This window comes from Panulirus ornatus, chromosome 47 (genome assembly GCF_036320965.1).
Source record: "Panulirus ornatus isolate Po-2019 chromosome 47, ASM3632096v1, whole genome shotgun sequence".
NCBI classification, from domain to species: domain Eukaryota; kingdom Metazoa; phylum Arthropoda; class Malacostraca; order Decapoda; family Palinuridae; genus Panulirus; species Panulirus ornatus.
The window spans coordinates 6,115,285-6,142,203 of record NC_092270.1 but is presented as its reverse complement, the minus strand read 5'-3'; the positions used below and the strand labels follow the sequence as shown (position 1 = coordinate 6,142,203).

The 26,919-nt window shown below is 47.7% G+C and overlaps 1 protein-coding gene across 3 annotated transcripts in view; it reads right to left on the bottom strand.

Moving 5' to 3' along the window:
* Nucleotides 1-26,919, bottom strand: part of LOC139763473 (synaptotagmin-15-like) — a 178,007-nt gene that overhangs the window by 7,708 nt on the left and 143,380 nt on the right. For all 3 annotated transcript variants that reach the window (XM_071689564.1, XM_071689565.1, XM_071689563.1), the window contains 4 exons: nt 17,963-18,179; nt 11,214-11,307; nt 2,830-2,934; nt 1,312-1,470 (listed from right to left, as the gene is read on the bottom strand). In XM_071689564.1, the coding sequence (XP_071545665.1) occupies nt 1,312-1,470; nt 2,830-2,934; nt 11,214-11,307; nt 17,963-18,179 (575 nt within the window). The remainder of the gene's footprint in view (nt 1-1,311; nt 1,471-2,829; nt 2,935-11,213; nt 11,308-17,962; nt 18,180-26,919) is intronic.

The window sequence follows — 26,919 nt, the reverse complement described above, 5'->3', positions numbered from 1 at the left end:
TAGATAATATTTTCTTTTCTTTCAAGATATTCGCCATTTCCCGCATTAGCAAGGTAGCGTTAAGAACAGAGGACTGGGCCTCTGAGGGAATATCCTCACCTGGCCCCCTTCTCTGTTCCTTCTGTTGGAAAACTAAAAACGAGAGGGGAGGATTTCCAGCCCCCCGCTCCCTCCCCTTTTAGTCGCCTTCTACGACACGCAGGGAATACGTGGGAAGTATTCTTTCTCCCCTATCCCCAGGGATAAGATAATATTTAATATATATAATTTTTTTTTTTTCGTGGATGACTTTTAAAGTCACAAGGACGTGTTTACAAATGGGGTGTGTCCCGCTGGTATGTGTAGCTGTTTACCATAGTCACATTTAGGGGCTTACGTTCTTTTGGTCATGATGATCATCCATTCCTTCCTAATTACATTAATGTGTTCAAGGCTTCCCCTCCCTCCCTCCCTCCCTCACAACCTCATAGTGGCCCAGGGGACTTTTGTCTTAACGTCTAAATAGTCGTAACACCAAAGCGAAACCCTCCCCCCCCACCAACGTGTGTGTGTGTGTGTGTGTGTGTGTGTGTGTGTGTGTGTGTGTGTGTGTGTGTGTGCCAGGTGCGACCCGTTCGAAACGCTGTTTAATTCATATGCGACTAACCCTTGCCCCCCAAAAAATCAAGTGAATGCGGATTTGCATCCAGTGCATCCGTTCTCCTACGCTGCCGTGAGAGGCTTGTGATGGGAAAAGCGAATCAAAGATATTTTGGTGTATATACCTCACTTTCTGATGCAGGAGAAAGGGTCGTGTGTATATACCTCACTTTCTGATGCAGGAGAAAGGGTCGTGTGTATATACCTCACTTTCTGATGCAGGAGAAAGGGTCGTGTGTATATACCTCACTTTCTGATGCAGGAGAAAGGGTCGTGTGTATATACCTCACTTTCTGATGCAGGACAAAGGGTCGTGTGTATATACCTCACTTTCTGATGCAGGAGAAAGGGTCGTGTGTATATACCTCACTTTCTGATGCAGGACAAAGGGTCGTGTGTATATACCTCACTTTCTGATGCAGGACAAAGGGTCGTGTGTATATACCTCACTTTCTGATGCAGGACAAAGGGTCGTGTGTATATACCTCACTTTCTGATGCAGGACAAAGGGTCGTGTGTATATACCTCACTTTCTGATGCAGGACAAAGGGTCGTGTGTATATACCTCACTTTCTGATGCAGGACAAAGGGTCGTGTGTATATACCTCACTTTCTGATGCAGGAGAAAGGGTCGTGTGTATATACACATATGACCCGAAGGTTGCCACGTACCTTGAGTTGCTTGGCGTCGCCGACGGTGACTGTGAGTCGTTCAAGGTTGTCGTTGTAGCAGAGGGACAACTCGAGTTGGCCCAGCTCCCGGGGGCTTAGGCTGACCTCCCTCTCCAGGTCACGCCGGAGCATCCTCTTGCCCTCCCACGGGTACAGGTCCTGCCGCAGGACAAGGTGGGGAGAGAGAGAGAGAGGCTTATATCAGTATGTTTACATCACTCTGACACCAAGCGTTGGTTTACGTCCCTGTTACACTAACGACATAACTCCACACCAACAACAGTCGTCCACACTAACAATATTACTCCACACTAACAACACTCGTCCACACTAACAACACTCGTCCACACTAACAACATTATTCCACACTAACAACATTACTCCACACTAACAACATTACTCCACACTAACAACATTACTCCACACTAACAACAATCGTCCACACTAACAAGATTCGTCTACACTAACAGCATTAGTCCACACTAACGACATTCGTCTACACTAACAACTTTCGTCCTCACTAACAACATTCATCCACACTAACAACTTTCGTCCACACCACTCCATCAGGTCTGTAGTGCAGAGACAACTCTTCTTTTCATGCAGTTCCTTAGAAACATATTTAGAAATAGATATGGCAAATGTTAGATGAGCATGTGTCTGACACATTATGTAATGCACACGAGGCACACATACATGAGGGCACACACACACACACACACACACACACACACACACACACACACACACACACACACACACATGCGATTAGTACAAACACACCAGCTTTCAAATACGTAGATGAGGAAAGACTCCTCAAGGTGTTTACATCCTACTTGAAGGCACAGCTAGAATACACTGCTCGGGTTAGCTCGGCCACACTTGTGGGAGCACTGCGAATTAATCGATGGGTTCCAGCCAAAGGCCATGAGCACGAAAGTGAGTGAAATCAAACGAGAAACTTATGACACAACATGTACAGAAGTACTCTAACAGCACAGGAGTAGTGGATGGATGGGACAGACTGAGTTAGAGGATAGTGGATGAGGACAACATACACTAGAGAAGTGGATGGATAGGATAAAGTGAGTTAGAGGATAGTGGATGAGGACAACATATACTAGAGAAGTGGATGGATGGGATAGACTGAGTTAGAGGATAGTGAATGAGGACAACATAAACTAGAGAAGTGGATGGATGGGATAAAGTTAGAGGATAGTGGATGAGGACAGCACACAGAGAATATCACTGGCTGCATGACAGAAATGGACGGTAAGTGACGGGGGTTTAGCGAGGGTAGATCTCCCTACCTACAGGTTAGAAATAAGTTATTTCATGTCCATCTCTACCTTATTACTGCATGGAAATAAGCTTGGAAATAAGACATATAAGAGTGAGCATTGGACTACCTTAGGCCATACACCCTAGAAGCGCTCTATGGGGCCACTGACGTCATGATAGACAGACAGATGGACTCGCGATAGACAGACAGAGCTCGGTACGGGGGGAGTGTCATACCTTGAGCAAGAAAAGAACGTGGCCGATCACCTGGTGTTTTTTGTCTCTGTCCACATCATAAAAGGTCAGCTTCAGTGCCCGCTCCTCCAGCTCCTTGGCTGTAATCTGTCGGTAAACCAGAACCTTAAAACCATTATCATTATTATTATCATTATTATCATTATTATCCTTGGCTGTAATCTGTCGGTAAACCAGAACCTTAAAACCATTATCATTATCATCATTATTATTATCATCATTATCATTATTATCATTATCACTGGACGGTAAGACCACTCTGGTGCGACTGTCTGCGCTCCACGCGTCAGCAGGGTAAGGGGGGGGACCTCTTTTGGACTAAGAAGGCCCTCTTGTTTTCTTCTTCTTCCACTGTTGACCGACTCTCACGCATCCCCTTTGGAGGTGACTTTATAGATTTATATGTCTATTATACTGTTAAACCTCATGAGCAGTTGAGGACCTGGATTTTCCAGTGGTCGCCCTGGAGCTCTTTAGACTTTCCAGTGGTCGCCCTGGAGCTCTTTAGACTTTCCAGTGGTCGCCCTGGAGCTCTTTAGACTTCCCAGTGGTCGCCCTGGAGCTCTTTAGACTTCCCAGTGGTCGCCCTGGAGCTCTTTAGACTTTCCAGTGGTCGCCCTGGAGCTCTTTAGACTTCCCAGTGGTCGCCCTGGAGCTCTTTAGACTTTCCAGTGGTCGCCCTGGAGCTCTTTAGACTTCCCAGTGGTCGCCCTGGAGCTCTTTAGACTTTCCAGTGGGCCTCCCCATGAACTGGACGTTTCAGTCACCGTCGCGTCACAGTAACCCAAGTGGAGGCTCCAGTGATGGCAGCCAGCCGACATGTAGGTCCTAGCTCAGGTCCTGCACGTCCTAGCTCAGGTCCTGCACGTCCTAGCTCAGGTCCTGCACGTCCTAGCTCAGGTCCTGCACGTCCTAGCTCAGGTCGTCCCTGCTTACGGAGGGCTACGAACTTCAGGGAGGGAAAGGGGGGGATATGGGACTTATGGTTCGTAGGACTCTGCCCTTGGCTTAGAAGGATCTCCCCTGCGCCCTCCCGTTGTCCCTGGGAAAGCCTCTTCCAGCCGAGGGGTTGCGGCGGGCAAAGAGCTGAAGCTAATATCCTGTAGACGGCACGAGAGAGAGAGAGTCATCTGGGCTGGTGGTCATGATGAGGGATCCTGTGGTTGCTAATGCATCACGCGAGGGTTACGTGTCCTCTCTCTCTCTCTCTCTCTCTCTCTCTCTCTCTCTCTCTCTCTCTCTCTCTCTCTCTCTCTCTCTCTCTCTCACACATGCACGTCAACCGACGAGGTGCGTTGAGGGCGTGGCCTTGACCTAGATGCACAACGACCACCTCCTGCAGGGAACTTTTGTGCGCTGAACAACGAGTTCGCAGGAGGAGGACCTGGCTTCCCGCTAGTGGGCCTCAGCGATTGTGAGGGAGGGAGAAACGGGGGCGGAGAGAGAGAGAGAGAGAGAGAGAGAGAGAGAGAGAGAGAGAGAGAGAGAGAGAGAGAGAGAGAGAGAGAGAGAGAGAGAGAGAGAGAGAGAGAGAGAGAGAGAAGAGCTCCCGCCTCATCTCGTGAACCATCATCACATGACCTCATCAGGTGTCTACCCGGATTTGGAAGACGCATCGCTCCCGACGGAGGAGTTACGTCATGCAGACGTCCTCGTAGACCAGTGGTTGCCACAGTGGTCTTCATAGACCATCCAGGGCTCGATGGTTCTGTGCAGGGGGGAGGGGGGGCGATGAACGTCTGTGGGGTCGACAGGGGGTTCTATGAAATTTTCGGGGTCAAAAAAAACCAAAAAACTTTCAACATTGAAGTAGTAAACCGTATATAGCATTAGGTAAGGCAGAGCAAGTTTCTATTCTTCATATTCGCCATTTCCCGCGTTAGCGAGGTAGCGTTAAGAACAGAGGACTAAGCCTTAGAGGGAATATCCTCACTTGGCCCCCTTCTCTGTTCCTTCTTTTGGAAAATTAAAAAACGAGAAGGGAGGATTTCCTGCCCCCCGTTCCTTCCCCTATTAGTCGTCTTATATATATATATATATATATATATATATATATATATATATATATATATATATATATATATATATATATATATATATATATATATATATATATATACGTATAGAGAGAGAGAGAGAGAGAGAGAGAGAGAGAGAGAGAGAGAGAGAGAGAGAGAGAGAGAGAGAGAGATAATTAGTTATCATTGACTAAGTATGCGACTGGGGATCGAAGAAGGCCTCAGTGTGTGCGTCTGTGATGATGAGGTCGACAGATTCCAAAGTTTGGGAAGCCTTGATGTGGAGACCGAGCGGCGACGCACCTGACGAAGATGTGAAGGAGGCGTCGGGCGAGGGCTTGGCTGGGGGGGAGGGAGGGAAGGCCTGTGGTGGTATTCGATGAGTAGATATTGTGACTTGGTCCTCCGTCAGGGTGAGACAGTACGATGTTCGAAGCTCTCTTCAGTGGGTGTTGGTGTGGTGGATCTTGTGGTGGGTGTTGGTGTGGTGGATCTTGTGGTGGTGTGGTGGTGTGGTGGATCTTGTGGTGGGTGTTGGTGTGGTGGATCTTGTGGTGGGTGTTGGTGTGGTGGATCTTGTGGTGGTGTGGTGGTGTGGTGGATCTTGTGGTGGTGTGGTGGTGTGGTGGATCTTGTGGTGTGGTGGTGTGGTGGATCTTGTGGTGGGTGTTGGTGTGGTGGAGCTTGTGGTGGGTGTGGTGGTGTGGTGGATCTTGTGGTGGTGTGGTGGTGTGGTGGATCTTGTGGTGGTGTGGTGGTGTGGTGGAGCTTGTGGTGGTGTGGTGGTGTGGTGGATCTTGTGGTGGGTGTGGTGGTGTGGTGGATCTTGTGGTGGTGTGGTGGTGTGGTGGATCTTGTGGTGGGTGTTGGTGTGGTGGAGCTTGTGGTGTGGTGGTGTGGTGGATCTTGTGGTGGTGTGGTGGTGTGGTGGATCTTGTGGTGGGTGTTGGTGTGGTGGAGCTTGTGGTGGTGTGTTGGTGTGGTGGATCTTGTGGTGGTGTGGTGGTGTGGTGGATCTTGTGGTGGTGTGGTGGTGTGGTGGAGCTTGTGGTGGGTGTTGGTGTGGTGGATCTTGTGGTGGGTGTGGTGGTGTGGTGGATCTTGTGGTGGTGTGGTGGTGTGGTGGATCTTGTGGTGGGTGTTGGTGTGGTGGAGCTTGTGGTGTGGTGGTGTGGTGGATCTTGTGGTGGTGTGGTGGTGTGGTGGATCTTGTGGTGGGTGTTGGTGTGGTGGATCTTGTGGTGGTGTGTTGGTGTGGTGGATCTTGTGGTGGGAGTTGGTGTGGTGGATCTTGTGGTGGTGTGGTGGTGTGGTGGATCTTGTGGTGGTGTGGTGGTGTGGTGGATCTTGTGTGGGTGTGGTGTGGTGGATCTTGTGGTGGTGGAGTTGGTGTGGTGATCTTGTGGTGGTGTGGTGGTGTGGTGGATCTTGTGGTGGTGTGGTGGTGTGGTGGATCTTGTGGTGGGTGTTGGTGTGGTGGATCTTGTGGTGGGAGTTGGTGTGGTGGATCTTGTGGTGGGTGTTGGTGTGGTGGATCTTGTGGTGGGTGTGGTGGTGTGGTGGATCTTGTGGTGGGAGTTGGTGTGGTGGATCTTGTGGTGGTGTGGTGGTGTGGTGGATCTTGTGGTGGGTGTTGGTGTGGTGGAGCTTGTGGTGGGTGTTGGTGTGGTGGATCTTGTGGTGGGTGTGGTGGTGTGGTGGATCTTGTGGTGGTGTGGTGGTGTGGTGGATCTTGTGGTAGGTGTTGGTGTGGTGGATCTTGTGGTGGGTGTTGGTGTGGTGGATCTTGTGGTGGGTGTGGTGGTGTGGTGGATCTTGTGGTGGTGTGGTGGTGTGGTGGATCTTGTGGTAGGTGTTGGTGTGGTGGATCTTGTGGTGGGTGTTGGTGTGGTGGATCTTGTGGTGGGTGTGGTGGTGTGGTGGATCTTGTGGTAGGTGTTGGTGTGGTGGATCTTGTGGTGGGTGTGGTGGTGTGGTGGATCTTGTGGTGGTGTGGTGGTGTGGTGGATCTTGTGGTAGGTGTTGGTGTGGTGGATCTTGTGGTGGGTGTTGGTGTGGTGGATCTTGTGGTGTGGTGGTGTGGTGGATCTTGTGGTGGGTGTTGGTGTGGTGGATCTTGTGGTGGGTGTGGTGGTGTGGTGGATCTTGTGGTGGGTGTTGGTGTGGTGGATCTTGTGGTGGTGTGTTGGTGTGGTGGATCTTGTGGTGGTGTGTTGGTGTGGTGGATCTTGTGGTGGGTGTTGGTGTGGTGGATCTTGTGGTGGTGTGTTGGTGTGGTGGATCTTGTGGTGGTGTGGTGGTGTGGTGGATCTTGTGGTGGGTGTGTTGGTGTGGTGGATCTTGTGGTGGGTGTTGGTGTGGTGGATCTTGTGGTGGTGTGTTGGTGTGGTGGATCTTGTGGTGGTGTGTTGGTGTGGTGGATCTTGTGGTGGGTGTGGTGGTGTGGTGGATCTTGTGGTGGTGTGTTGGTGTGGTGGAGCTTGTGGTGGTGTGTTGGTGTGGTGGAGCTTGTGGTGGTGTGTTGGTGTGGTGGATCTTGTGGTGGTGTGTTGGTGTGGTGGATCTTGTGGTGGGTGTTGGTGTGGTGGATCTTGTGGTGGTGTGTTGGTGTGGTGGATCTTGTGGTGGTGTGTTGGTGTGGTGGAGCTTGTGGTGGTGTGTTGGTGTGGTGGATCTTGTGGTGGTGTGTTGGTGTGGTGGATCTTGTGGTGGGTGTTGGTGTGGTGGATCTTGTGGTGGTGTGTTGGTGTGGTGGATCTTGTGGTGGTGTGTTGGTGTGGTGGAGCTTGTGGTGGTGTGTTGGTGTGGTGGATCTTGTGGTGGTGTGGTGGTGTGGTGGATCTTGTGGTGGGTGTTGGTGTGGTGGAGCTTGTGGTGTGGTGGTGTGGTGGATCTTGTGGTGGGAGTTGGTATCATGACGTAATGAGAATGTCTGAATGTAAAGGTGAGGGAGGTATGTGTAGTGGGTGTCTAAGTGTCAGGTAGAGGGAGGTATGTGTAGTGGGTGTCTAAGTGTCAGGTAGAGGGAGGTATGTGTAGTGGGTGTCTAAGTGTCAGGTAGAGGGAGGTATGTAGGGGCGTTTGAGTGTATGGGGGTCTGGCTGATATGTAGGGGTTTGGGATGGTGTGTGTGTGTGTGTGTGTGTGTGTGTGTGTGTGTGTGTAATTACCTATCTACCTACATTTGCATATTCCCTTCATCTACTGAGGATCTACTTTCTTTAATATCTGACGAGCTTCCAGCTTACTTCACTACCTCACACTTACAGGTCGAGCCAGACGATCTCACACTCATACTCAGGGGTCGTACCGTCGTGCTCAAGGACGGCAATGTCGTCCTTAAGGACTGTTTACCCATCATAATGCCAAGGTCGTGGCGTCGTTGCAATAAGCGTCATACCGTCCGTGCTCAAGGGGGTCGTACCGTCGCGATCAAGAGTGGTACATTCGTGCTCACTGGTCGTTCCATCGTGCTCATGGAATCATTAGAAATATGGGCAGAAGTTCTTCTCTTGGGCACACCAAGCAATCGTCTCTGCTAACTATATGCCCCTCTCTCTCTCCCTTCGTACAGAATCACGGTCGGGTTTAAAGGTAAAAATGTGTCTGTCTGTACGCATGTACGCGCGTATGTAAGTGTTGATGCCCGTACGTGGGACACCTTGGCAACCATCGGTCGTCTGGGTCTAAGCAAACCTGATCCCACCATCCAAGCCGGGACAAACAAAGGAGTAGCGCTCTTCGCCGAACTAGATCGATGCTTCGAGACCAGGATCATTTGTTTCGATGCTGACTTACTCAACTCGGGGGTCATTACTTGCTAATTACGGCCTGAATTAAGTCTCTGCAGCCTGCTCCTATTACCTGAAGCGCTGAAGGGCACGGAGGAACGAGTGCAAAAGAGGAAAGAAAAAAAATATATAAGTTCCTTACACTAACATGAACAGCTCGCGGGAGCTTCGCCATTCAGGGGAGGTTGCCCTGTAAGTCAAACTTGTGCGCCAAGAATTCCTTCACTTTTTCAGGAGTTTTGATGAGAGGCGCCAGTTGCCCGCGGTCCGGAACGCGGAGGGGGTGGGGGGGGGGGGGTGAATCTGTAGGTCTTCTGGGTACAAAGCTACATCCCCACACCCCCTCCTTAGGGGATGGGGGGTGGGGGGCTGGTTTAGGACACCGTTCTGTGCGAGGTTTTGCTTACCTTAGCAAGCTTGATCGTCTGCATATCTGCCTAAAATACTCCATGTTTTTATTTTCCCCACCATTTTCTGTGGGCTAGTGTCAAATGCTTTCCGGGAATCCAAGTGTCAAATGCTTTCCGGGAATCCAAGTGTCAAATGCTTTCCGGTAATCCAGGAATCGACCGTATCTTTATTGTCAAATGCTTTCCGGTAATCCAGGAATCTACCGTATCTTTATTGAAATAAAAGTACTTTTTCACTCCTGGTAAACGACGGAACGACCACTGAACATGAGGAAAGGACTCTTGACAATGATGGCTTGGCCTCTGACCTGACCCTTACGAGTTCAGGTCAAAGGCTGTCCCATCACACTCGTGTTGTCGTGCTGTCGTGTTCTAGGTTGGTGTACATTCGCATTCAGCGGTCGCACCGACTTGTATACGGGCCTCCTACGTAGAGATATCATCCTCATATGTGAGGTAAGGAGTCTCATATGTAAGGTACTGAGCCTCATAAGTGAGGTAATAAGCCTCATATGTAAGATAAGAAGTCTCATATGTAAGGTACTGAGCCTCATAAGTGAGGTAATAAGCCTCATATGTAAGATAAGAAGTCTCATATGTAAGGTACTGAGCCTCATACGTGAGGTAATGAGCGTCATATGTAATGTAGGGAGACTCATGTGTAAGATACTGAGCCTCATATGTGAGCTAATGAGCGTCATATGTAATGTAGGGAGCCTCATATGTAAGGTACTGAGCCTCATATTTGAGGTAATGAGCCTCATATGTAAGAGAAGCAATTGGTGGTGATTACGATACATCATGTCTAGGACGACGACGAAGTGAAATAAATCTAAAACATTTTCTTTCAGAGGAAATTCCCTTCTTCATGGCAGCTGTCATGATCCACCAGGCTCATTTGTATAAATCCCAGACTCCAGGTATCATTATCACCAGCAGGGACTTGCGTCCCAGACTCCAGGCATCATTATCACAAGCAGGGACTTGTGTTCCAGACTCCAGGCATCACCAACACCAGCAGGGACTTGCGTTCCAGACTTCAGGCATCATTATCACCAGCAGGGACTTGCGTTCCAGACTCCAGGCATCACCAACACCAGCAGGGACTTGCGTTCCAGACTCCAGGCATCACCATCACTTGGCACTCAACATAGAGTTGCTCTACACAGGATATCCTCAGGTGACCTCAAGCCTCCAGGACAGAAGATCTCTGTTCCAAACCCCATTGCCAGGACTCTCTCTCTCTCTCTCTCTCTCTCTCTCTCTCTTTGATTAGCCTTGTGAGAAGTGTCATCAACAGAGGGACTATCCTCGCTCCCGGGTTGCCAATGCCTGCTTTCTGTCGTACACAACATCCTCTTTTTTCTTCTTGTTCGATGGAGATATGACTAACGCCTCCCGCCAGGACCCACGTTATCTGGGAAGGGCACCGCGCGAGGCGGGGGAGGAGGAGAGGACGGAGGGAAGGAGGGAAGGAGGGAGGGATGCATGGCCCCCGACGTTGTTCATGGAATGAAGGAATTCATGAAGATTTTTGAGAGAGACTTCAATCTCGATTTTGAGAAAGACTTCAGTCCCGAAGGCATCGCTTCTCCTGATCTGTCAGTTCTTAGGGCAGGCCAACATGACGCCCATGTCTTGTTGTTCAGCAGTAACTGTGGACCTGACTGCTCCAGTTAACCGCTGGGATTGTAACAGCCATTAGAGTTTGTTTCCTAGGAGACACTCACTCCAACAACCAATTACGTAGTACTCGAACCGTACACACAGTCACGACCTCTTTTACAATAGTTTCTGCAAGGGTCATTTAAGTGCCATTAAAGAGGAACAAATGAGGGTAATTATAACGATAATAATGATAATTCACTGTATCTAAACACTGATAACAATTTGCTGCCTCTGAGATGGACAGTACGACCCTTCACCACGACGGTACGACCCTTGAACGCGAACGACTGATGGCCCTGGCCTTTGACCTACTCAAGGGTCATACCGTCGCACCGAAAGGCCCACCTCTACAAGTCCGCAATCAAATAGGTTAATCATATAATTCTCCTCAATTATCTCTCGAATTCATTCGTTCAGAAAGGCTCAGAGCCACTGATCCCAGTTGCCGTATTGGTGTCGAAACAAACATTGGAACTTACCTGAAAGCCGAAAGTTTCGTCAAACCTCGGGTTGCACGTTTTCTTTCTGATCTTCGTCTGCAGGTACCTTCGCTCGTCCGGCATCAGGTACAGCCTGCAGGGAGAAACAAAACAGAGGGAATCAACGTTACGAAAATTTCTTCTGTGAGAAAAAGAACGATCGAATTGAGTATGAGGGAGGGAGGGTGAGGGTGTGTGTAGGGGGCGAAATGGAGTTTGCTGGCGTGATGAGGTCAGCCATCGTTACAAAGCTGTTCCAATCTACTATCATTTAAGGGACTAGACGAGGCGATCATCTTAACACCGATAGCACTTTGACCCTTGATGGGTGAGGTTTTATACATACACTTCGCCTTATAGATTTAACGGCTCATTCGAGACTGAAAAAAAAAAACCTTTGGTTTTATAGGAAAATATCAACACAGTGCAATCATTCTTTAACTTTTTATGCGCTAAATGTATTAAGAATTGTATCAACGTCTGGCGTACGGAAGAAAGCGGCTGGGTTAGTGGGTTATCTGGGCTCTGGGGATCAATCCACTCCAATAATCACGAGCCGAAAACTCCTCTTCAACTCTCCCTCTCTTTTCTTCAGGTGATACGTGCAAGACGCCTTCCCTCCCTCCCTTCCACCCTCACTCACCGCGAACGCGTCGCCCATGGGAAACAGCCCATCTGGATAGCGGGCGACGTGTGGTAAACATACCAACAGTCGCTCAGACTTATTCCGTTCGCCATCGGCCCTCACCAAAATATTACGTTGGCCAGACTGTACGCATCGCTGAGCGAGAAGTTTTGAGTTACGTCAGCTGTGAATACCTTTGTCTTTGGTATATATATAGAGAGAGAGAGAGATAGAGAGAGAGAGAGAGTTCTACATTTCTATACTTGTCTGTCAGTTTGTCTGTCTGTGATCTTTATATGAACTGGGTCGAGTTTCATGTTTCTCTTAGAAGAGACAATGATATATAAACCATGTGTATTTGGCGGTGTCTCAGAGGGCTATTTCTCTCGTAGATTCCAGAATCAGGATCGTTTCGTTATCTGTTTCGAAGCGAGAGTAAACTGAAGCGTCGTCGTGTTTTGAATCTACGTGATCTAAGAACAGTCTTGCATTCGTCAGCTCTGAGCGGACCACTTTAAGAGGTAATGGCACAACAGCAATGATGAAAGCCTTATTAAGCAATGCTGCTTCATGCCTTGGCACACAACAGCCAAACGCGACGCCTCAAACTCCCGGACATACCATGTTGGGCGAATAATTCCTCCTCCTCCTCCTCCTCCTCCGCCTCCTCTTCCTCCGCCAGTGTTACCAACCGCAACAAGCACAACAATATTCTTTTCTCCTCGGAAGGTCACACACACACACACACACACACACACACACACACACACACACATATACACATCGGTTCGACGCGTTTTAAAGTACGATGTAGTTTAGGGAAAGTCGATGACCCTTTAACCTTTGGGTGGAGTTAGTGAGGGGTTAGGCTCGAATGCTCTGCGCTGGAGATAATGACGCTGTATACTGGCCTGTTGTATATTATGCAGGGGGGAGGAGGAGGAGGAGGAGGAGGAGGGAGATGTTGCTCCTCCCTCGAAGTGAGGCGGGGTAGGAGGAGTGGTGGTGGAGGCTGAGGGGAGAGAGAGAGAGAGAGAGAGAGAGAGAGAGAGAGAGAGAGAGAGAGAGAGAGAGAGAGAGAGAGAGAGAGAGAGAGAGAGAGAGAGAGAGAGGGGAAGGTTGAGGGAAAGGGTGTTGAAGGTTGAATGGGTGGAGGATGGTGAGGGGGGGAAGGGAGGGATAGTTAGTGAGTGAGGGGAGGGAATGGGTGATGGGTGGATTGTGAGAGCGCGGAAGATTAAGAAGGGACGGCACTTCAAGTCGGCCAGCGGAAGTGAGATAGATAGATGGGTTGAGAGAGAGAGAGAGAGAGAGAGAGAGAGAGAGAGAGAGAGAGAGAGAGAGAGAGAGAGAGAGAGAGAGAGAGAGAGAGAGAGAGAGAGAGAGAGAGAGAGAGAGGGATGGCAAACTGGCGATTCCAAGGAGGCTCAGATCCCAGGACGAACTGAGAAAATTGGTGTTAATCAGCAGGTCAGGTCATCACTATGGCGACAGAGGACACACCCCCCCATTTCCAGCCTAACCAATCACACCCCTTCGTTCGTGTGTCCCCCTTCCCCTCCCACCTCTCAAGCTGATTGGCTCATGCTCCACCAATCGGCGCCAATTACAGGAAGATCCTCAAGTTGAGTGGCTGAAGCCCCATTAGCTGTTGCTAATTATAGGATGCTCAGAGGCCATGGGATGTCAATTAGTAGTCTGGCTAATTAAGGGCAGCTTCGCGATGCTAATGGGCCTTAAGCCACCCGGAAGTGTTAAGGGCTTTCAACAGGAAGTCCACACTTATGCTAGGGGGTCACAGAAGCTGTTTTTCCCGCCTCTTTCTTTGTGGTTGGATGAGCCGTTGCTTGACGCTTTTCAGCATATGACTACCGACGACTCGCTTTTCATTGTGGCCTTTATCTTGTTTATCCTTGTCCATTATGAGCATGATTTATCTTGAGGCATTTATGTCTCTCATCTTTATTTCATCTCCAGCATCTCTCTCTCTCTCTCTCTCTCTCTCTCTCTCTCTCTCTCTCTTGTTTATTTCTCTCCAGCATCTCTCTCTCTGTCTCTCTGTCTCTGTCCCTCTCTCTCTCTCTCTCTCTCTCTCTCTCTCTCTCTCTCTCTCTCTCTCTCTCTCTCTCTCTCTCTCTCTTGTTTATTTCTCTCCAGCATCTCTCTCTCTGTCTCTCACTCTCTCTCTCTCTCTCTCTCTCTCTCTCTCTCTCTCTCTCTCTCTCTCTCTCTCTCTCTTGTTTATTTCTCTCCAGCATCTCTCTCTCTGTCTCTCTGTCTCTGTCTCTCTCTGTCTCTCTCTCTCTCTCTCTCTCTCTCTCTCTCTTGTTTATTTCTCTCCAGCATCTCTCTCTCTCTCTCTCTCTCTCTCTCTCTCTCTCTCTCTCTCTCTCTCTCTCTCTCTCTCTCTACTGTGATGTGTTATCGCCCTTCCTTATCGCTGGCGCTGCGTCTGTTATCAGTCATTCACTATCTGTCGTGCCCTTTAGGGTAAATTTCCCCCCCCCCCCCGCCCTTCCTACACCACCCACTATCTTTAGCCTCGTCGCGCCCTACCAGGGACTTTCTCCCTAAACCTTGAGGGCTAACTCCTTCAAGGAGTAGGTCAGAGCCGCCATTGGTTGCCGGAGGGGCTTGCGCCACTGTTGTCGGGGGAGTGTCAAAGTCTCGCTCGAGAGTAGAAGAATGGGGGTGGCAAGGGAGGGTGGGCGGGTGTGTGTTACTGCCCTGCTTCCTCCTCCTCCTCCTCTTTCCCCTTCCTCCTCCTCCGCGACCCTCGAGTGGCTACCAGAGAGAGAGAGAGAGAGAGAGAGAGAGAGAGAGAGAGAGAGAGAGAGAGAGAGAGAGAGAGAGAGAGAGAGAGAGAGAGAGAGTATCTATAACCAGTTTCCCCCCATCAAATCAAATGCCACACTCACACCCGACACACCACCAATACATACATCTACGACACACAGGCAGCAGATGTGGTCTCGTGTGAGTGCACATGCCTGTACGAAGCCCTTCTCGGACTTGAGGTCGTACTTCGAGGAACTTTTCATTTCGTGGCGAGAGCTGAGCGGGCGGGCGTCAGTCACAGGGTACACCAGGCACTTCACACATCCTTGGGAACTTTCTAATGTCGCAATCTCTGTTTTTTGGTCTGTGGGCGAGGGAACCTGGTGTCAAGCGGAGCCATGAACACCAGACGGCTATAAGGAGGGGTTATGAACACACACACACACACACACACACACACACACACACACACACACACACACACACGTCAAAGACATGTAAGGCCAAGAGTTCTAGTGACCACACACACACACACATACGTCAAGGACATGTAAGGTCAGGAGTTCTAGTGACCTCTGAGGTCTCTCATACGAGATGGGGATATCCCAGTAGTCTCATCTTGTAGAATTCATCGCTCGGGTAGACTCACCAGGCCAGGCAACACCCTTACTCACCTCACCAGACAGACCCTCTGTCATACACTTATGTCAGTATACACTCTACTCACTCATGGCACTTCCGTCTATGACACACGGGAGAGTTATCGAGATAAATCAACGTTAAATGAGATCCACCCCTTCTAATTCACATCTAAGTTCCAACACCTTGGAATCTAATTCCCCTTCCGTGTGGAGTCCAGTACGTAAACATATGATGAAGTCCATCAAAGAATGAGATTAAGTTTGGATGATATCTATCAAGGCTTCTCTCCTTCCTTATAGACTTATTGCTTTTGTGAGTATTTCCCTTCTAATTCACATCTAAGTTCCAACACTTTAGAATCTAATTCCTCTTCCGTGTGGAGTTCAGTACGTAAACATATGATGAAGTCCATCAAAGAATGAGATTAAGTTTGGATGATATCTATCAAGGCTTCTCTCCTTCCTTATAGACTTATTGCTTTTGTGAGTATTTCCCTTCTAATTCACATCTAAGTTCCAACACTTTAGAATCTAATTCCTCTTCCGTGTGGAGTTCAGTACGTAAACATATGATGAAGTCCATCAAAGAATGAGATTAAGTTTGGATGATGTTTATCATGGTTTCTCTCCTTCCTTATAGACTTATTTCTTTTGTGAGTATTTCCCTTCTAATTCACATCTAAGTTCCAACACTTTAGAATCTAATTCCCCTTCCGTGTGGGGCCCAGTACGTAAACATATGATTAAGTCCATCGAAGAATGAGATTAAGTTTGGATGATATCTATCATGGCTTCTCTCCTTCCTTATAGACTTATATTTTTTGGTGAGTATTTCCCCAGCAAGATTATTACTGACGGGCCTCGAGCCATGGAGTAGACACCCCAGTGGGCGGAAAATTGGCTGTACTGGGGAGGAAATAAAATATCTAAACTTTAGCCGGGAAATACTCTGGATGACGGGGAGTTGGCAACACTGGAGGTGGTAGTTTGGGGGGGGGAGAATGGGGGGGGGGGGAGGCGAGATCCTGGACAAACATAAAAAAAATCTAAAGCAAACAAACAAACACTGTGTCAGTGAGATTTTTATTTTCTGGCTGGAGAGAAAGCTAAGCCTATTGTTTAGCTGAAGACACAGCTAAGCCTATTGTCTTGCTGTAAACAAGGATAAGCCTATCGTCTTGCTGTAAACAAGGATAAGCCTATCGTCTTGCTGTAAACAAGGATAAGCCTATCGTCTTGCTGTAAACAAGGATAAGCCTATCGTCTTGCTGTAAACAAGGATAAGCCTATCGTCTTGCTGTAAACAAGGATAAGCCTATCGTCTTGCTGTAAACAAAACCAAGCTTATCGTCTTGCTGTAAACAAGACGATATACAAAGCTTAGGCCTGCCGTCTAGCTGTAAACAAAGCTGGGCCTACCGTCTAGCTGTAAACAAAGCTGGGCCTACCGTCTAGCTGTAAACAAGGATAGGCCTACCGTCTAGCCATACACACAGCTAAGCTTACCGTCTAGCTGTAAAAAAAGCTAAGTCTACGATTTAGCTTCAGTGAAGGTTAAAGCTACCTACTAAACATGAATCCTGATATATGTAAATGCAACAAAAACCCAAAGCTTAAAATCATGCATGAAGAAATCGTCAGCTTAGCGTGCATCTAAGCTGTGCATAAGCTTCAGTAACGTCCGACTCCGACAGCTTACACACTATGCCAACAAAATCCTTTGAAACTATCAAAATAACAAAGAACCGATACATACATTCGTATATATATATATATATATATATATATATATATATATATATATATATATATATATATATATATATATATATATATATATATATATAAACTGAGCTATAGGGAAAGGCACACAATGATGGAGAGTATTAAAGAATATTTCCTTAATATATATATTTTCCTCAGAAGACGTGTAATCATGATTTCCCCAAATTGTGCCAAATGGGACAATTTTCCTTTAAACGCCTCGATAATGGGTAGGGGTGATGGGCGGTGGTGTTGATGGTGATGGAGAGAGTGGAGGGGGGGGGCCTTCTTTTTTCCCCTACCTCCTCCATCTCCTACCCTGGCTACAACAACCAGGCCCCACCATCAACAGCCCGGTATAATTACCTGTTAATTGCCCCCCTCCTCACCATTAAACGAAAAGCTTACTGACCAAACTCCTATAATCTCGTAATATCTTTTTTTTTGACCCTTTGTGTGATGCATGGCTCTATGTTCACCCGTTTGCCTCGACCTCTGTGACCTGACCGGTGACCTGGCATGACACTGACACCAACTACGACCTCGTCGATGACCTGACGTGACTCTGTGACCAACTGTGACCTGACGGATCACACTGAGAGACACAGAGTCTCAGTAAGGTCTGCGACAGAGGACCCACCTGACGCGCGGCAGACGACCATCGTCTGCGACAGAGGACCCACCTGACGCGCGGCAGACGGTCATCGTCTGCGACGAAGGACCCACCTGACGCAGGGCAGACGACCATCGTCTGCGACAGAGGACCTACCTGACGTACGGCAGACGGACATCGTCTGCGACAGAGGACCCACCTGACGCAGGGCAGACGACCATCGTCTGCGACAGAGGACCCACCTGACGCGAGGCAGACGACCATGGTCTGCGACAGAGGACCCACCTGACGCGCGGCAGACGGTCATCGTCTGCGACGGAAGACCCACCTGACGTAGGGATCACAGGAGTTGATGGAGCCGATGAGTCGGCTCGGAAGGTTCTTGGCCTTGATGAGAGTGACCAGGAGCTTCTCAGCCTCGCTGTGGTACTCCAGCTGGAGCCACACTCGCCCGATGTGGTCGTCCGGGTACTGGTCCAAGTCCCCCTCCAGCTCCTCCGTCTTGTACAGTTCGGGGTTGATGCCCCCCAGACAGCACGTCGCACCTGGGGGCACGTAGATAAGGGGAGGTTAGGGGGTCGTATCTGGAGTGGTGGACTGGAGGAGGAGGAGGACAATGAGGATAATAAAGAACAAATTGAAATAGTAGAAGGAATGGATGAAGAGAGACAGACGTGTGAGGATCTATCTATCTATCTATGCCTCTTTATCTATCTATCTATCTATCTATCTATCTATTTATCTATCTATAACTTGGGGGATGCATCATTAGTGTACGTTGTGTGGTAAGTGCGCTGGGGATATGGAGGCTACGAAGACAACCTCTTCCCTCACGACGACTTTCGTCTACCACCAGCAAGGGAGGCACGACCCCCTCTCACCCACCTTCCACGACCGTCTCCTCACCACCAGAACGACCACCCCTCCCTCCTCCTCCCCCCGTCCTCACCCCCAATCCCCAACCAGTCATCCCAAATCGAAGAACAGGGAAGAACGACACATCCATGGCGGCTTTTTGATCGTCGTCGTGCGCTGGGTTGTCGTTGAGGTAAATACACACACACACACACACACACACACACACACACACAGACACACACGCACCCTCCTTGGTCGCCGCGTCGTCCCGGCTCTTCTCTGTACTAACAGCTCTCCCCTCCCTCTCTCTCCCTTACCCCAAGCCGATCGCTCATCACTCGAGGGTTTACCGAGACCTTATCATCGACCCTGTGGACGTGTGGCTTGTGTGCGCGAGTGGTATAGCTCCCTCACCCTCGCTCGCCTTCTCCTTCACCCGTCTCGCGCTCGTCTGAACCATACGTAGTGTAATTAAGGGGGAAGTCTGCCGCAACGCCCGTGCCTTCACACCGAGCGAAACAGGCGAGGAGCGACAGGTGGCGATCGTGCGTGAAGGAATTTCAGGATACTGACGAAGGCTGGAGGTCTTCCTCCTTCAGAAGCAGAGGAAAAGGCTGAAGTGAGGGGGGGAGCCCTTCTGCAGGAGGAAGATCTTAGGATACTGACGAAGGTGGAAGGTCTTCCTCCTTCAGAAGCAGAGGGAAAGGCTGAAGGGAGGGGGAGCCCTTCTGCAGGAGGAAGATCTTAGGATACTGACGAAGGTGGAAGGTCTTCCTCCTTCAGAAGCAGAGGGAAAGACTGAAGTGAGGGGGAGCCTTCTGTAGGAGGAAGATCTTAGGATAATAACGAAGGTGGAAGGTCTTCCTCCTTCAGGAGCAGAGGAAAGGGTGGAGTGAGGCGGAGCCCTTCTGTGTAAGGAAGTTCTCAGGATACTGACGAAGGGGTGGAAAGCGTACCTCCTTCAGGAGAGGGTGAAGCGAGACGCCCGTCTATGAGGATGGGGTATAAAAATGCTTTACTGGATCGGTGTCAACTTCATAAACGGTAGCAACTTTAGGATCGGCCAAAGCTTGAAGAATGATAGAAGCTTGAAGAATGGTAGAAGCTTGAAGAGTGGTAGAAGCTTGAAGAATGGCAGAAGCTTGAAGAATGGTAGAAGCTTGAAGAATGGTAGAAGCTTGAAGAACGGCAGAAGCTTGAAGAACGGCAGAAGCTTGAAGAACGGCAGAAGCGTCTCGACCTTTGGCCAACGTGTTTATATCAACTACTGGATTCAAAGGCCATTCCATCTTCCGTCACTTGGGACGAAGAAGGAGAACCTAGGACCAATTTTTCCAGCACTTGGGGACCCCCATCGCCATCACTGGACTGTTGTGTATGATGAACTGAGGCATTTTCCAGGTCTGGAAGGTTGGAGCCACTGCTGTGTCTGGCTGGAAGGGAACTTGTCTAAGCCTGGATCTTAATCCCTCACGTGAACTTGGGCGAGGGTCAAAAGAGGCGAGAGAGATGAGCATCATCTATCTGTTGGAGCCTTAGGGGCCGACCCCAGGCCAACAGGTGGCCTTGGAAGGTTCAACAGGTGACCTTCGAGTGGTTCTTTCAGGGAATTGGTTCATCATAGGTGGCTCTGTCTGGGGTTGTTTAACTGGGGATGGCTCTGTCTGGTATGTTTCAAAGGGATGGCTCTGTCTGGGTTGTTTAACTGGGGATGGCTCTGTCTGGGGGTAGTTTAACTGGGGATGGCTCTGTCTGGGGTTGTTTAACTGGGGATAGCTCTGTCTGGGGTTGTTTAACTGGGGACGGCTCTGTCTGGGAGCTGGATTATCTGGGGTGGCACAATCTGAGACTTGATTCATCTATGGGTGACGACTCTACATGGATCCTGGTTTATCCAGAGGTGAACTCTGTGTAGGCGTTGGTTTGTCTGGGAGGGGAGGTTGGTTTATCTGGGGGGATGGGAAGGCTGGCACACCGACCTCGGGAAGGTAATTTCGTCAGCTGTAAGGGGGGAAAAAAAAAAGAAAAAAAGAAAGCCTTTGAACCGCAGGGAAAATTTTAACATTAATCTGCGCGTCGCGATATTTTTTTTCCCCTTCGTTCGTATTTCAGAGAGAGAGAGAGAGAGAGAGAGAGAGAGAGAGAGAGAGAGAGAGAGAGAGAGAGAGAGAGAGGTCATCACCCTAGGTCCTTCCGACACGTCTCGGACCCGTCCCACTTTGACCTCTGGGAAGGTCAGCAGAGTTTCCTGATGGTCAAAGGTCAGGTCAAGACAGTCCGGTGACCTCGAGTGAGAGAAGCAAGTGTGTGTGTGTGTGTGTGACCTGATGGCCGAAAAGGTCGTAAGGTCATGTAGAATCAGGAACTCACGGATAAAAGGCTTGTTGCAGAAGAACTGGCTATTTAACAGTGTTAGCATGAAGAGAGCTGGACATTCAACACAGAACAACAGCGAATAATCAGCAAATTAATTTGACATCAAAGTAAATGGTTTTGAGGTCAAAGTAATCAGTAAATGGTTTTGAGGTCAAAGTTATCAGTAAATGGTTTTGAGGTCAAAGTAATCAGTAAATGGTTTCGAGGTCAAAGTAATCAGTAAGTGGTTTTGAGGTCAAAGTAATCGGTAAATGGTTTCGAGGTCAAAGTAATCAGTAAATGGCTTTCAGGTCAAAGTAATCAGTAAGTGGTTTCGAGGTCAAAGTAATCGGTAAATGGCTTTGAGATCAAAGTGATTAGTAAATGGCTTTGAGGCCAAAGTAATCATTTAATGGCTTTGATATCAAAGTAATCTGTGAATGGTGTCGGGATCAAAGTAATACGTAAACGGCTTTGAGATCAAAGTAATCAATAATGAGCGTTGACCAAAAAAAAAGTGATTAATTACGGAATCAAACCAAAGTCCTTTGAGACGGAAATGATCAATAAATGCATATTAATCAAAATAATCACTGAATGGCTCTGAGATCATGGTAGACAGTGGGTGACTAAGGTCATAAGACCAAAGATTAATCAACACAAAACCACTGTAAAATCACGGATGGAAATCTACAGCACGTAAAACACTAACGTAAATATACGTCACTCATATACAAGTAATTTCCAGGTCGTCTGCTGAAGACAACTGCATGAATTACGGCTGGAGGTAAATAAAGGGAGGGTCACTGGTAATCAACGAGGGGAGGAGAGGAGGGGAGGGGAGGGCTGTCAATTGCCCTCGTTAATCCAGTGTGGCCTGTCTAACGAGCTGTGGAGGCGGCGTAATCAACGAGGACTGTGTAACAATGACGCTATGTGTGTGTCTGTGTGTGTGTGTGTGTGTGTGTTTTGATGGGAGTGGGGTGAGGAGGGGATAGGGCTAATGAGGCAAACAAGTAAACAGTGAGGTTTAACGACAGCACATTCACGCAATTTACGAGGCCTGAGATTGCCACAGGACAACCGTATATATATATATATATATATATATATATATATATATATATATATATATATATATATATATATATATATATATATATATATATATATTGGAAAGGATATGAAATTTTGCGCGTGATCAAGATGTTCGTATGAGTCCACGGGGAAAATGAAACACGATAAGTTCCCTAGTGCACTTTCGTGTAATAATCACATCATCAGGGGAGACACAAGAGAGAAATATAAGTCAGTTGATATACATCGAAGAGACGAAGCTAGGACGCATGTTTACCAAATGGCGTCCTAGCTTCGTCTTTTCGATGTATATCAACTGATTTATATTTCTCTCTTGTGTCTCCCCTGATGATGTGATTATTACACGAAAGTGCACTTGGGAACTTATAGTGTTTCATTTTCCCCGTGGACTCACAGGAATATATATATATATATATATATATATATATATATATATATATATATATATATATATATATATATATATATATATATATATATATATATATATATTCTCATATCTTACATATACGTCTTTCTGGTACATAGATCTCTATATGATCTTAGACTACACAATCACATTATCACATATTAAGTGTACGTACGGGAGATGTGGTCTTTATTTTTTTTTTTTTTTGGAGGCTGTGTGAATGGAGTGACGGTAGACAGAAGGATGGACGGGTAGAGAGACAGATAAAGAGTTCGCACTACATGGCTTTCTTCCTCAGAGAGAGAGAGAGAGAGAGAGAGAGAGAGAGAGAGAGAGAGAGAGAGAGAGAGAGAGAGAGAGAGAGAGAGAGAGAGAAAGAGAGAGAGAGAGAGAGAGATCGCTTAACCTAATCGCATTTCTTAAAGCCCAAAACATAAACATATTTCTTTTTTTCCTATTTATTTTAAGGCCAAATGCACACGAATGGTGGTAGAGTCGAATTCATTAAAGTGAATTATATATATCCTTCCCTTCCCCCCCCCCCAATTATCTAATGTGATTAAGTCTAATTAACTCGGGCTAAAATTAGCGCGACAAGTGTTTATTCTTAGAGCGACAACTGATTTTGAATTAACCTGCTGAATTTTCAGCTCTGCTCCATTAGCGCGCGCGTGTGTGTGTGTGTGTCTGAGGCTTTCTGCCGGATCCGCTCAACAAAAGCGGTCTCGTGGAGGAACTGAAGGAGAAGACAGAAAAAAAAAAATAGTTCCCTTTACACAGGAGAAATAAACAGAGAGAGTTAGAGATAGTGTGTTTGTGTATGTGTGTGTGTGGTGTGTGTGTGTGTGTGTGTGTGTGTGTGTGTGTGTATACAGCACCTCTGGAGCATACTCCTGGCTGAGGAGAGGATGTGGGGGGGGTCATGATGTCACCTGGGGGGGAGGGGTTATACATACGACGTCAACCAGGAAAAGACGTCAGCTGGGATAATGACGTCACGTCGGGATCAAATGACGTCAGCAGGGCCCTTTAATCACGAGCAGCAGCAGGAGTGTAATGTCTTCCCGTCTCCAGGCTCCGTCTCGCCAGGCCGAGCACTGAGGCGCGGGGGGGGGCGCGCGCGGGCCACCGCCTCTCTCTCCCTCCTGTAGAAGGTCGTTGCTCATAGGGGTGTGTGTGGAGCGGGAGGTGGTCTTCTCCTGCTACAGCGACTCCAGCTAGGCCGGACCCTCTCGCCCAGAGAGACCAACCAGGAAATCATGGCAACAGCAACGTCAACAACAACAACAACAACAACCCTCTGACGTCATGCCAGTTCGTTACGGGAGAACCAGGAGCGAAAATTTCTCTTCAGAAAACGTAAAAAAGAAAAAAGAAAAAATCCATACAAAAAAGTGGAACTTTGAGGTGAAATGTCTCCTTCTACAGGAGTCTCCTGCCTCAGGAAGGTCACACACACCCAGTGGGACAAGAGCCGAGCCAGACACCTTGTTGTGCCCTTGGACCAGCGCTCCGGAAGGCTGGTTTCCAGTGACCAGCCGACACAAGAAGAAGTCATACACAATTGGGTGGTGTTTACCGCCACAGCTGGCTCACTACAGAACCTCATGAGATAATGCTCCTCCTGCTTATTTTTCCTCCTTCTTCTTCTTCTTCTTCTTCTTCTTCTTCTTCTTCTTCTTCTTCTTCTTCGTTTTTTCCTTCTTCTTGTTCTTCTTCTTGTTCTTCTTCTTGTTCTTGTTATTCTTCTTCTTTCTTCTTTTTCTTTTTCTTTTTCTTCATCTTCATCTTCTTCTTCTTCTTGTTCTTCTTCTTCTTGTTTTTCTTCTTCTTTCTTCTTTTTCTTCTCCTTTTTCTTCATCTTCATAATCATCTTCTTCTTCTTTTCCTTCTTTTTTCTTTCTTCTTGTTCTTGTTCTTGTTCTTCTTCTTGTTCCTCTTCTTCTTGTTCCTCTTCTTCTTCTTCTTCTTCTTCTTCTTCTTCTTCTTCTTCTTCTTCTTTCTTCCTCTTCATCTTCTTCTTTTCCTTCTTTTTTCTTTCTTCTTGTTCTTGTTCTTCTTCTTCTTGTTCCTCTTCTTCTTGTTCCTCTTCTTCTTCTTCTTCTTCTTCTTCTTCTTCTTCTTCTTCTTCTTCATCTTCTTCTTCTTCATCTTCTTCTTCCACACACACACACACACACACACACACACACACACACACACACACACAGCCTTGACGGAGACATAGTTCACTTACTCCCATAAAGCGTTAGTAGATAAAGATATACGTAAACTCCGATTCCCAGGGGGCGCATCCTGGGTATAAACTGCGGGATGAGAGACACATCAGGTCGTGGGGTCGTGGTTTTGCCGCCGTCAGGAGGAGGACAGAGTCGTGACCCTTGAGCACGACAGTACGACCCTTGAACACGACGGTACGACCCTTGAACACGACGGTTCGACCCTTGAGTACAATGGCACGACCCTTGAGCACGACGGTACGACCCTTGGATATGATTCCACCTTCAAAGGTCGTATCGTCGTACTTATGGGTCGTCCTGTCGTGCGCTAGAGTTCTAGATTCCTGTGAGACATTTGGACGACTTCTGTAGAGGGAAGAACTTGACAACGCATTCGGACAAGTTCTTTAGTCTAAACCACTTTAAAGTGTGTTCGGATAAGTTCTTTAGGACGCCCTGTATACAGTATATCTATCTATCTACCTATCTATGCATCTATGTGTCTCTCTCTCTCTCTCTCTCTCTCTCTCTCTCTCTCTCTCTCTCTCTCTCTCTCTCTCTATCTATCTATATATATATATATATATATATATATATATATATATATAAATAAATTTATAGATAAATAAATAATATATATATATATATATATATATATATATATATATATATATATATATATATATATATATATATATATATATATATATATATATATATTGAATCAAGATCGAAAACGAGTGACATCAAAAGGCAGGATTAAACGAGATTTGCAAAATCCTGTTGGAGATAACCTTGTTTCAATGCTAACTTCTAAAGTCTTTCCCCAATACATTTTTCAGTAGTGATTTGCATATCATCATTGAGTGAGTAGTTCTATCCCCGGCACACGAGTCCTCTGTGCTCCTTTCCGTCCCCTGACGTCACTGTAGCTAATAACATTTCTTTGGCATCACGCGGGCTGGGGGGAGAGAGAGAGAGAGAGAGAGAGAGAGAGAGAGAGAGAGAGAGAGAGAGAGAGAGAGAGAGAGAGAGAGAGAGAGAGAGAGAGAGAGAGAGAGAGAGAGCCAGTATTTCCCAGCTCGCCTGTCCCTCAGCCAGGTGTCTCCCTTTTTGATCTGTTATTTCTCTCTCTACGATCCTTCCTCCTTCTATATAGATTAGGAATGTAGGATACCGTTTAATGTCCTCCAGCAGATAAACCACTTCATGGACCATCAAGGTCTTCTGTTACCTGTCCTTCCCATGTCCTCTCATATACTGTCCTCCAGCAGATAAACCACTTCATGGACCATCAAGGTCTTCTGTTACCTGTCCTTTCCATGTCCTCTCATATACTGTCCTCCAGCAGATAACCTCTTCATGGACCATCAGGGTCTTCTGTTACCTGTCCTTCCCATGTCCTCTCATATACTGTCCTCCAGCAGATAAACCACTTCATGGACCATCAAGGTCTTCTGCTACCTGTCCTTCCCATGTCCTCTCATATACTGTCCTCAAGCAGATAACCTCTTCATGGACCATCAGGGTTTTCTGTTACCTGTCCTTCCCATGTCCTCTCATATACTGTCCCCTGGCAGCTAACCTCTTCATAGGGTCATATGGCTTGCCCAAGTACCTCCACCTCTATTGCTTTCTTCAGTCGTCTGGCCTCGAGACGTAAGGATACACACCACACCAGGGTGTACGTAAGGATACACACCACACCAGGGTGTACGTAAGGATACACACCACACCAGGGTGTACGTAAGGATACACACCACACCAGGGTGTACGTAAGGATACACACCACACCAGGGTGTGCGTATCTGCTACGCCGAGGGCAGAACACCCTCCTCCACTGGATGTCGACGAATCTGGGGTGGCACACGTGGAGCTTCTGACCTTGCTAACACCAGCTGAAGCGCATGTACGACTTGAGTAGCCTCTGTATAAAAAAAAAGTAGTTCCATAAATCTTAAAGATAATATCCTTTTTTTTTTTTATATATCGTGCTTTCAAGGAGGCTGCTTTTTATTGCTCAGTGTTAAGACTAGACCACTTCGCTCGGACCTTGGGGGTCTGTGTGATCTGTGTATGTACGTAACACTCCCTCCCTACCTCTCTCTCTCTCTCTCTCTCTCTCTCTCTCTGACGAGACTGCCGATCTCCACAGGAGAGATCTCTCTTCAACCTACTGGCAAGGTTGCAATGGTGAGTGAGAAACACCCCAAGAACAAACCCCCCACAGTGACCATTGCAAGCGAGTCGAAAATCTACACAGTTCAGTGTGGATCTTCGTCCGTACGTTGTCTCAAGTGGCTGAATAGCTTTGTATGACCTCCCATGCTTGTGAACCTAATAATG